General features: G+C 31.8%; 1 protein-coding gene across 1 annotated transcript; it reads left to right on the forward strand.

Annotated features, from left to right (window-relative positions):
* Positions 1 to 11244: 11244 nt before the first annotated feature.
* Positions 11245 to 12089, forward strand: LOC107629857 (small ribosomal subunit protein eS30z/eS30y/eS30x). Its single transcript, XM_016332796.3, has 3 exons — positions 11245 to 11493; positions 11610 to 11747; positions 11896 to 12089. The coding sequence occupies exons 1-3, from the start codon at positions 11490 to 11492 to the stop codon at positions 11940 to 11942; spliced, it is 189 nt and encodes a 62-aa protein (XP_016188282.1). The 5' UTR covers positions 11245 to 11489; the 3' UTR covers positions 11943 to 12089.
* The last annotated feature ends 1190 nt before the right edge of the window (positions 12090 to 13279 follow it).

Raw genomic sequence — 13279 nt, forward strand, 5'->3', positions numbered from 1 at the left:
ATTTTATCTAAGATACGAGTTTCTCTGGGTAAAGAGTAGTGGCTTGCCACCACGTGCTTCAGGTTGAGACTCGATACTCTATTGATCATAAGACGTAAGGGTGACCGAGCACGTATAAATTTTCGGGAAGGATGTCCCCCAATGAGCAAGATTTATATATGAGAATAAGCTATGCATAGACTCTTAAGGATGCGCATCGAGGGACAGTCTACACCAGCAGCTGGACTTGTCGGGTTGGCTTGATAACCGACAGATGAGACTCATCAGCGATAGGACAGGCATGCATCATATGCATATTGTTTGAATTGCTTGCTTGTGCATTAATTGGGAATGCCTAAGTGAATTTAATATGTTTAATTGTTACATTTGCTATCTGCAGTACTTGAATTCTACCTGTGGTTGCCATTGTCTGTTTGTTTGTCTGTGTGGTTCTACCGGTGTTGGAGGATTAGATGATAAGAAGAGGATTTGAGGGTTTTAGTTAGGTTTTGATTAAGTTTAGAACCTTAGAGGACCACCTGTTTATAGTTTCTGTTTTAGTTCCTTAAGTTTTATAATCTGAGTGTCGTAGTTCTAGGATTGCCTCTGGCTTTTTTGGGACCTTATATCTCATGTATGCGGCACCATTACCATGCTGAGAACCCTTGGTTCTCATTCCATACGAATATTTATGTTTTTCAGATGCAGGTTGAGAGGCATCTCGCTAGGCGTCTGGAGTTCTCTGTAGCGAAGTGGGCTTTTGGGGATTTTGATATTTTGTTTTATTTTGTTATATCTATATGTATAGACTCTCCTTATGTATATATGTTTTACTTTTGTACCTCATAGAGGTTTATGGAGAACTAGGATTGCTTTTTATGTATTTTGGGTTATGGATTCCTATATGTATGTATATAAATATTCTCCGGTCAGCCTTTGCTTCACAGCCTGAGTTAGGAGCTTGTTATTTTGTACTCTTGACCTTCTATTCTCACTTTCTATACATATATGTTTATGCACCTTAGCTTTCTTTGTACGCAAGTAAACATTTATTCCTAAGTGTTGTGCTTTTAATTCTACAATTTTGCTTTACCTATCTTTCAAGGCTCCTCGTATATTATATTTTTTCAATTATTATACGTATATATTTTATTTTAGAGGTCGTAATACCATACCACCTCTGTTTTACGACTTAAGCGTAAAGTTCTGTGTGGTAGGGTGTTACATGGTAGACCTTTTCAACATCTTATTAGTACACCTTTCTTTGATCCCGATGCACCCTATGACTTTCCTCTTTCTTGGCTGCATCTTGGAGGACCTGGGATACCTCATCCCAAGGAGCAGATATCTCCTCTACCTGATTATCCTCCACCACCTGATCCCTTTCTGCCTGACGAGCCTATATCAGCACAGCTTATTCACGAGGAACCTCCTGCACCTTTTATCCTTGATGAGTGGGGTATTCCTATATTAGCACCTGAGCTTGATTCCCCCACCAGAGCCGATTGAGCCACCTATTCTAGAGGAACAGCAGGGACACAAGCAGGATCAGATTATGGAGGCTCCACCCCCTTCTCCTGACTGTATTATGTACGATAGTAATCCTTTCGTAGTTTCAATGACCAGTAGTAGTTCCTCAGCTACCACCCAGGAGTTGAGGAGGACATGGAAGGGGAGCAATATCCTAAGGAGGACCATGAAGTTGTAGTTATCTCTTCTAACAGTGATGAGCCAGATGAGACTCCAGCAGGCGGGCACCACCACCTGTCCAATGTTTTTTTATGAGGGGCTTTTGAATCAGAGACGAGGAGACTTTTTGGGATGTCTAGTCTAACTCCAATACATTAGAGTATTTCCCTCACTTTGCTAGTATGTTCAGAGGGAATAGGCATGTCATAGAGTTAGGCTAGCCTAGGTACCAGCTTAGGGGCTTTTTAGACAGGCTAGGCCCTGAGACGTTTTATGTACATATATGTAAATATTATATGAGTCACTAACTGAGGGATGCTGTATACGGTTCTATACTTGTATGACTGAGCTAATGTTGTCTCATGATGTATATTAAGTGTGATGTTTTATATGTTGCCTTCTATTCTTATATGAATGTGTGTGTTTATGTTTCCTTGTTATACTGTATGTATACGACTCTAAATTACTATTGTTTTAAAAAAAATTTACTCATAAACTCACAAGATGTTAACAATGAATCAGGCTTATATAATAAATAATAGCTAAAGTTAAGAAAAGCAAATTGGTAGTGCTCGACTTCTAGTATGATAATGACATACTGGAAGTTGGGTCGTTACACTCTAGAACCAATCATTAATGCCGTCTTGTGAGAGACTGTCAACAGATTTGACGTGCCCTACACTCCTTGCTTCTCCGTTGTGGAGGTGTTTCCCTTGGCGTTACCACGATTGTTCAGATTGGTAACGTCGTCGTCATCCATCGTTGTTGCTTTGTCAACCCAAACCTTTGTGAGTGTCCACTCTCCCTTCGCGACGGCGCCGTCCTCGACACCGCTACATTGGTGGAGAACTGTAGCCTCACCGGTGCTGGCTGTTGGTGCCATGCCAACCGCTGTATCTAGAAACGAGTAAGGTGACTTTAGCTGTGGTCGATTCACCCCGTCTGACTCTGTGTATTCTTCTACTGTATGTTTTGGATTTAGAGTTATTTTTATTGCTGTTTTGGAATTGAATTTTAAGATCTTGCTTGATCTACAATTTTTGTTAATTCTTGTTGTTGCTGTTGTGGTTGGAATTCAAAATTGAAATCTGATTCTTCTTTCTCGGCTAAATCGGTTGCTTTTTCTTCTGTGTGTTTTGAAGTCATTTTAATTTCTGAAAATTTTGTTGCTGCACATTATAGTTCTGCATCTTCATATTCTAAATATGAATTTTGGAATTGTAGATATGTCATTATTAAATTTTCTGCTTCTAGCTTTGTTAAATTGTTGTTGATTAGTTGAAATTCGGACTCTGAATTAGCTTGAATTTTTGGATTTTGATTATCTATTGATAATTTTGGTTTTTGCTATGGTTGTGGTTGATTTTTCTCCAAGTACGTTCTAATTTCTTCCAAAGCAATATCTAGAACTAAAACTTTATTTTAAGAAATTTCTTATGGCAGTATTAAATATGAATTTGACACATAATAATACATAAATGCTATATTAAAAGTTGATTTTTTTTTATTTGAATGGCATTTCTTCCTAATTTGAATCATGTTAAAACCTTGCTTTTGAGGTATTTTTTAATTTCCAAACATTTTTGTTTTTATATAGTTTTTTGAGAATTTCAAAACTGTTTTGTGAGGATTAATCAATAGTAACTATCTCTAGTACCATTAAACATAGGAGATTTGCTTAATAAAAAAAAACCATTTGATACGAATTTTTATTAGGAGACCAAAATTACATTAAAATTACATTTGTGTCCTATTACATTAGACCAAAATTATTGTAATCTTAACGTTAAAATTAAAATAAGAAACTATGAAATTTCTTTTTTTTTTATTAGATTAATTCAAATATATCAAAATTCAATAAGTAATAAATGAATTAATATTTCATAATTTTAATTGAGTATAAAAAGAAGCCATTTAGCTAGAAAAATACAGAGCTATCAATTATATTATTTAATGCATATTATCTTTTTATTTAAATTAAAATCTTTATGATATCAAATAAACCCACTATTATTAGATTGAATTAATATAAATCAAATAAAAAATTTTAAGTTGATATTAATTGCAGCATTAAATTTTTATTTCCCTACTGAAATAATTCAAATTATTCATCATCATCAGAATCGTAATTAATTATTAATTATTTGTACAATGTGTACAATGGACTATGAGTACTAGGGATAATAAACATCTCATATCATAAAATCACTCATCCCAAAAATTTAAACTCTAAGAATCGAACTCTTAACCTTTTAGATCTAAAGTTCTGATACCATATCATGATACCACTCATCTCAAAAGTTTACACTGATAGGAAAAGGTAACACTAATGGTTATATCTCTAATACTTCCTAAACCTCTATTGTACACATTGTACAAATATTCCATTGGCTCCCTATATTTTTCCAATTTAAAAATAACAAATTATTATAACACAAATTTTCGAGTAGATCAATAAAGACAAAAAATTCAACTAATACCATAGACTATAGAGTGAAAATTGATAAAATATTATTCACCTCGAAAGATCATATATGTAACGAATTTCACCCTTTTTTTAATAAATAATTGAAGAAAAACATGTCTCAATCTAGCTTCTTCACCACTGCCTCCGTTATCTAATGAAGTTATAAATCTTTATTTTAAGAATAAAATTAATGAAACAATATCACTCCAAAATAACATAATATTTTGCAGGAGTAAAATGAAGCAATTGCGGTGAAGCAGAAAGTAAAAATTCGAAGGAGTCGGCCAAAAAATTCAAAATAGGTTTTGCAAGAAGAGACTTTGGATGAGGAGTTTTTGAGCTATGGATTCACGAAGGAAATTTGAAAAGGGTTAGTTCCACCTCAAGTCGAGTTATTTGCGTGATTTGTATTGGTAGGGAGGGCAACACAAAGGATCGACTAAGTAGATTGAGAATCGTACAATAGAATGATAATTTGTGCGTGTTGTGCAAAAATGATGTTAAAAATATATAACACTTATTTGTTACTTGCGAGTTCTCTTAACAGGTGTGATGTGCATGGATCTCATCATTTGGACAGGAGTGGACTGCTCCTGGTAATTTGGAAGATCACTTCGAGAGTTGGAGATATATGCCAGTGAAAAAGGAGCAATGCAAGTGTTGGATAGTTAGATTTTTCTCAGTAATATGGATTATTTGGCTAAAACGGAATAAAGTTATATTTCAGAGTAAGACAACAGGAGTTGCAGATTGTGTGGATCAAGCGTTTACATGTGCTACAGAGTGGTGTGATAAATAACTCATGTTGTCGATGGCTATATGTCGGAGATGACATAGAAGTTGTTTGTAATTTATGTCCCTTGCCTATCTATACTTGCTCCACCAGAGTGTTGAGCTCTTTTTTTTCCAAAAAAAATAAAATATAATATTGACTAAATTCATCTAAATTCATAAATCTTAATAATTCATTATACTATAATATTCAAATAGCAAAATAAAAAAAATAAGATGAACTTATAATTTGTTTTGACAAAAAATAAGATCGTGAGAATTGGACCGGTCAAAAAATTAGTAAGGTAACTAATTTACTGGTTTAGCGATCCGATCGAGATTCAACTGAAATTTAACCGATTTAATTAAATATTAAATAAAATTATAAAAAATTTAATATATAATTTTAAATATTTAAATTCAATCATTTTTAACATAATAAAATTTTATAATTTCACATAATAAACTATTTATAATTTAATATTAGAAGTTCATAAACAATTTTAAACATCAAAGTTTATAACTAAAATCAATCAAAACACACATAGCAACAAATACATAATGTTCTACTATAAAAAAAATATTAACAAAAGAGTAATACAAAGGTATTAAAGTGTTATAAATTTTTAAGATCCTTCAATGTATTTTTTGAATAAGCTCAAGCCATTATTATAGAGAAATCATAGCATAACTACTTGGATGAAAATAGCAAAAACTTAAGGCTGTCTGCAAACCTTTAGTTTTTCAATATCGTTCACACTAGTACAAAGAAGACTCTTCCGTTGTATTTTCTTTTTATCCTTTGAAATAATATCCATTGTTATGAGAATGTTCAGAGCATCATAGATTTTTTTACAGATATTTTTCTCATCATATTATTGATTCAGTCCAAAAAATATAAATTACTTATCTTAAACATTCAATCTGTGAAAAAAATATAAAACAGAAATTTATTTATATGAGAAAATCTGATCAAGAGACAAACTACTATTGTTTGGATCAGCAAATTCAGCCACAAATTCATCTGTTATCTATAATGTAACCACAATCACATTAAAGTGAAATAACAAAACCCAAATAATCGATAAATTACTAAATCCACTATTATTAATAAAACTATAAGAGTATTTACAAAATCTAAAAATCAACAACTCAATATTATTAATAACAGAACAAATTACAAAATAAACAAAAATAATTCGAAGCAACTGCGCTTATCGGCAGCAAGGGAGGAAGAGAAGTGACAGGAAGGGAAGTGACGATAATGACGGAAGAGTGGAAACTTCCGGCGAAGACAGATTAATTCATATAATTAACAAAATAAAAAAAAATTAACTGAAAAACTGAAGAACTTACTGTGGTAATTCATATAATTAACAAAATAAAAGAAAATTAATTAAAAAACTGAAGAACTCACTGCGGCAAAGCAGAGAAGGCCTAGAGTCCACGGGCGCAGTGACGGACCCAGAAAATTTTAGGAGTGGGGGCAAAAAAAAATAAAATAAAATAAATATATATATATATATATATATATATATATATTTTGTTAAATATTATTAATTATATGAAGATATAAAAATTAAAAAGAGTTAGCGAACACTTTTATTCTTAAAATACTATTTATTATATATAATTTATAAAAAATATTTTTTATTTCTAAAATTTAAAATTAAAATATTTTAATTAAATTATAGTTAACCTATTATCCTAACTATAATCTTTTTATACACATTTAATAATAAAAGACTGAATTAACTGGTATATTAGCGCATAATAATACATTAGTATTTATAATTTGAAATTAGAATTATATATAAATACTAGAAAAATTAAATCTTTATATGAAAAGTATGTTTATATAAAATAATAAAAACATAATTTTTATAATTTTTTTTATTTTTTAAAATAATTAAATTTGTTATATATTTTTTTAATTTAATTTTGATATAATATTAGATAAAATATTTTATGTATCTGTTTAATTATATATTATAATTAAAATATTTTTTGTCATTATTTTTAAAAATAAAAAATATATTCTAAATTAGTAAATTAATCAGTTCATTTTAAAATTTTATATGCAACATAGGTACATATATTAGAACAAAAGATAAAAAATAAGTAATAAGGATGAATAAATCGAGAATAAAATAAAATATATAAAGTCACGAAAAAAATAAAATATTAGATTGATACCTAAACTATAATTGTTTGAATTAAAAAATGCAATTGAAAATATCAAAAAGAAAAAAAATGAAATTGAAAGATACATAGAGTCATGGAGAGCTATATAAAAAATTAGATAATTTAAAATTTACTTTTTGATGAAGAGAAGATGACCATTAGACAAGGAATAGAAAAAGAAGGTTGAAAATATAAAAATAAGAAGAGGGTTTAAGAGAATAAAGTACTGACGGTACAATAATTAAATTTGATTAGGTTAAATAATAGTCAAAATGATAAAAAATAAAAAAAATAAATTTAAAACTTTAGCTAATTGAATTTATTTTATTTGTAGTGGGGTCATTTAAAATTTAAAATGGGGGCATATTATATATAACTATATCTTTTAAAACAAAAATTAAAAAATCACGGGGGCAAGTGCCCCCTCATTTGTATGCTTGGGTCCGTCCCTGTCCACGGCGATAGAGACAAATGCGCGGCAGGATAGAGGTAGTCGACGACAAAAGCTTCCAAACCAACCTTCCGATGACGACGACAGAAGCGTCAAATCAACCTTTCGACAATGATGGTAGGGTTGGTGGAGGCGTTCTTTCTGCTCGTTGGAGACTTGGAGGAAATTATGGTTGGAAGGGAGAGGGAGACATTGGTAAAGCTGGATTTGGGAACTGGGGGACTGGGTTAGTGACTTAGTGGGTGTTCTTTTTTTTTTCTAGCATCAAAACGATGCCATTTCTGATCTTGGATTATAAAATCGGACCTTAAAAAAACTCGCTAGTTCAGTCGATTCACTGGTTAACTGCCAATTCGGCAAGTTTTTTAATAGATTTTTTGCAAGACGGTTCTAGGGATCAACCGGACCGGCTAGATGAACTCAATAATTAAAAAATTGATTTGTGAAATTACTGGTTGAATCTTAATATTTTAATATAATTTTTTAAAATAACTACTAAATTTATTTAGTGAAATATAAAAGATTAAAACATTTAAAATAACAACTATATTTATTTAGTGAAATCTAAAATGTTAAAACTAGTTAAATATATTACTAAATATTTTGGATTTCACTAAATAAATATAGTAATAAAAAAAGAGTATATACCCATTTTGGTTCTCAAAGAATTTCAAACCAGACATTTTAGTCCCCAACTAAAATTAATTACTCGATTGGTCCCTAACAATTAATTCCTTCGGTCACTTAGGTCCTTGACTCCGTCAACTCTAACGGAAGACAAAATGGTCCCTGAAAACTCTAACATGGGACAAAATGATCCCTGACAACTCTAATAAGGGACAAAGTGATTCCTGACCCCTTTATTCGAAAATGACACTGTTCTTCTCCAATTTTTATCATATCTCGCATAACCCTAACATTCATACTCTCCTTCTTCACCTTCACAGTCTTTTTTTTCCATCTTTTTCTTCCTTCTCTTTAGCTCCAAGATTAAGACATGGTGTAATTGTCACACGTGTCGCACCTAGCTCAACATGTCATGAACCACACACTTCTTAAATCTTTGTGACTAGTACATCCACCTCCTTTACACTTCATCGACCAAAAGCATCCACTTCCACGTCTTTGATAACATCACCTCCAACTCCGACAACGTCCACGATATCCTCAAGACCAAGTTCCACAACTACTCCAAGGGCACGCCTTTCTCCACTCTCCGGCAAGCAATATAGATTGTTGGATATTAGGACATCATGAGAAGATTTGCCTTCGACATCATATGCAAATTCTCATTTGAAATAGACACCGAATGCTTCATTCCTTCTTTTCCGGAGTCTTAACAAATGACTTGCTGTCTGGATTCATGGGATCCATCGAAGACGACAACTAGTTGAGAGACATAGGCATTAGTTTCCTGAGTATGAATTGGTTGAGAACAAGTTGAGGATTTTTTTTTTCTTTTTTTTAGATAATTACATCTCCACCCGATTCCAAACAAAGTGGGCATAGTTCCAAAAAATAATAACAAAAACAGAGCAATAACTACAAAGAAAATATAAAAACTAGCATAAAATAGCAAACAGGGAGCAAAAGAATATAATGATTTTAGCTCCTCCAAAGATACTTCAAGATGAACCCGATCAGTTATACAACATCAAATCATGATCATTCTCCTTCCAACTTTTACTCTGCAGAATTATTGGCCTTTTTCATAGATCAGTAAATCATGCATCAAAGATCAACTTCATATGTCTTCTTATTCACCTTAGACTTGATATTTGCACTCATAAGTACATCAATTACTCCTATATTGTCGATCTTGACACCATCGATTTGTGCATTCTACAACTTCCTCCTTTAACTTCTCTAATACCAACACTCCATTATTAAAGACAATGTTATTTCTACATCTCCATGTGCACTATATTACAGAAAAAAATAACACCATTCACACTTTCTTCATATCTTTCCTTATCTTTCTATCCATCCACATCTCAAAGCATTCTTTCGTGGTTCCTTGCCAAACCCAAATCATACTCCAATCCACCAAGATTGATCTCCACAACTTCCATATACGATCACATGAAAAAAACAAGTGATGTACCATCTCCAATCTATCCTTACATAAGACACAAAAGAATTCCGCTGCTGGTACAATCTTAAACTTACATAATCTATCTCTAGTATTCAATCTTTCTAAAATTACAAACCACATCAGCAACTCAACCATGGAGGATTTTTTTTTCTTGTGAACATTAAATTTATAGAGTGTGCATTGTGTAGTTTGAAGTTACAGTGTTAGACTGTTAGTGTTATGCGAGATATGATGAAAATTGGGAGAGAATAGTGCCGTTTCGAATGGAGGAGATCAGGGACCATTTTGTCCCCTGTTAGAGTTGTCAGGGACTATTTTGTCCTCCATTAGAATTAACGGAGTAAAGGACCTAAGTGACTGACGGAGTTGATTGTTAGGGACCAATCGAGTAATTAATTTTAGTTAGGGACTAAAGTGTCCAGTCTAAAATTCTTTGAGGACCAAAATGGGTATATACTCTAAAAAAAACTATATTAATATATTAAGATTCAACAGGTGATCTCACAAATCAATTTTTTAATTATTGAGTTCTACTATATAAATTAAATAATAATAAAAATTATAATTTTAAAAAATTTAGGAGATTTAAATTTTAAAATGACCACTATATTATTTAGTGAGATTTAAAATATTAAATTTTTAAATATATTACTAACAATAATTTGATAACATGTTTAAATAAAAAATTTCACTATAAAAAAATTACAATTTGAAAATGTAAAATTTTAAAATACAATTGACAAAATAACTTTATAATAATTTAATTACTTTTATTATTTTATGTATAGAAAATTTTGTTTATTAAGGTTTAAAAAATAATATTAAAATTAGTTCTATAAAAAAATATTTCAAATTTAATATTATGAAAAAAATAAAAAAAATTTATATAAGGACTAATTTGATTAATTTTTAAATTTTTTGGGATGAAAATGACTTACGTCTGAAATTTTAGAGAGTATTTTGATTATAAATAATTTTTTTACATGTCAAGTGACACGTGGCGTCCTAGGTCTCACTTACTTGACACATCAACTAATTATCATATGACACGTGACATTAACCTACTACATCATCTTCTAATGAACAGAATGACCAATTTGACTTACGTTTTATCTTTAAAGAGCTAATATGATTAAAAAAATTATTTGAAGACTAATGTAAAGAATGAATGATCTTTTAGGGTGTGTTTGTTTGAGGTGAAAATGGGAGGAAGGAAAAATGAGGGAAAAAATAAGAAGAAAAATAGTTATTTTCTTTTGTTTGGTTGAAGAGAGAAATAGGAGAGGAAGAAAAATAGATGAAAAAATATTGGCGGGACCTACTAATTTTTTTCTCTCCAACAATGAAAAAAAAATAAAGAGAAAACTAATTCTATCTCTCTATTTCTAATATTACCCCTTTACTTTTATCTATATAATTTATAATATAAAAATAAAATTGTTTTTTTATAATATTTCTTTCCTTCTTATTTTTCTTTCATCCAAATACATCTAAAAAAATAAAAATTCACTTAATTTCTTTTTTTTTTTTTCTTTATTTCTTTTTTTCCACAACTAAACATAACCTTTAAAGATCTTCAAAAACATAAATTGCAACCTGTTATTCGCGTTGTTCACAATTTTCATGGTGTACCGAAAAAACATAAAACAGATGAAACTTCAAAAAATGGGCCGAAGATGGATAGTAGCGAAGATAGCCCACAAGTAAGCCCGTATGCCTTTAAACCCTAGTAAGTAGCAGTACAAATAGCACCCTCGCATTATTCAATTGGTCTTTCTGCTCATAGCCGCTGCAACAAACAAAAGAAGAGCAAGACAGAACCACTCAGCTCCGAATCACAACGCAAACAAATCATGGGTCAGTTACCTGGAATCACTAATTCCGTGTTCTTCTCTTTATGCTGAGATTGTTGTGGTTATATGTGATTTATTTATTGATTGGTGTTGATGAATCGATTGATTACTTCATTGCAGGTAAGGTTCACGGATCCCTAGCTCGTGCCGGAAAAGTCAGAGGTCAAACCCCAAAAGTTGCGAAGCAAGACAAGAAGAAGAAGCCACGTGGACGAGCACACAAGCGCATGCAATACAATCGCCGATTCGTCACCGCCGGTAAACCCTCTTTTCAAAAATCCACTTTTTTCGTTTACGCCCAATTTGACTTAGGGTTTTTGTTTATGCTACATAATGTTTAAGTTCGATTCTTTTTCGTTGTGTTGTAATTTTGGTGTCTAATTTTTTTCTTATTGTGGATTTGTAGTGGTGGGATTCGGAAAGAAGCGAGGACCAAACTCATCTGAGAAGTAAGGGAGATGATGCTTGAAGGATGGTTTTATTTTTATTTTTAATTTTATTAGTTTGCGAGATGTATTACTTGTTTATCAGTTGATTGATGGATTTAAAGATGTTGAAGTTCTAATTATGGTTCAACGAAAGAGTTTTTTTGGTAGCTAATATTGAACTATGTTCCCCCTTTTTAAGATTTTGCAGTTTTTTCTAGTTAAAGCAGAGCTTATCTCGGTGTTCAAAATGACTAAAATTTTGTTTATGTTCATATCTTCACCGTTGACTGATTATCTTTTATCTTTAAACAATTTTTTATGTTTAGAGTTATCAAACCGATGTTGGTGATTTGAATATCTCAACACTAGTCATCTTCAATATGAACATAGGAGGATTGGTTGGTTGTAGGGGTTCCCTAATTTCGCACCTTAAGCAGCCCATAGATCTAAATATGGCTCGGTGTTCCCTTTTTGATGAAATGGTTAATTTCTAGCATATACCTTCATCATGCTAGTATCTTTAAGATTGGTTTGGTCTTATCCTTTTAGGGTTGAAGTTCATCTACATCCTGTAGCAAGTATAGTTCATACATGTTTCTTCGTAAGTTTGGATTATCAGCTCTGAGTAACAATGGTCGTATCTTATCACTACTTACTAGTCTATTATGATACTAGCTATCAGTCAGTGATTGATTTTGTGTGGCTGACAACCTTAGTTTACCAGCAACTAATTCGTCTTGACCCTTGTTATGTACACTTTTCTCTGAAAGCAAAATCAATGATATTGTAGGTGATGAGGATGTTAGAGATTGGATCCTTAGGTCATTTATCATTGTCTTCTATGGATTTGTGATGGTGGTGGAATGGTGGGGGGGGGGGGTGGTTGGAATTTTTGCTGTTCCTGATATGGTGTGGTTTGAACTACCAGAACAAGTGAATTGCCTATTGCCATGCCATAGAAACCTCAATTTCTGAGGCTTAGCGTGTGGCTGTGTGCCTGAGTTTGATGTTAAAATATCCTCATGATGATTTATTTTGCCCACTATTCGCTTATGTAATATTTGGTTAACCACCTAATGAATCGTTGAAGTTAAGTTTATTGTGTTTAACAGTTGCTCTGATCTAAACAAACTAAGAATCGTTCCCCGTGTTTTCCAAATTAGTACGCATTACCCTTGGTATGTATATCACTGAAGAATCAGCCTACAACCATCTTCAGCCTTAAAGCTCCCCAAACCATGACCCAATCTCCTATGATCGTATGCTCCTCAAGCTTGTGTTCATGTGCATTGTGTAGAAAAGACAGGCAGGAGAGGGATAAGTTTGAACTTTCCAGTTTGCAATAAAACATTGTAGGACTGT

The sequence above is a fragment of the Arachis ipaensis genome, chromosome B1, assembly GCF_059453495.1.
Source record: "Arachis ipaensis isolate K30076 ecotype BB chromosome B1, ASM5945349v1, whole genome shotgun sequence".
Lineage (NCBI taxonomy): Eukaryota > Viridiplantae > Streptophyta > Magnoliopsida > Fabales > Fabaceae > Arachis > Arachis ipaensis.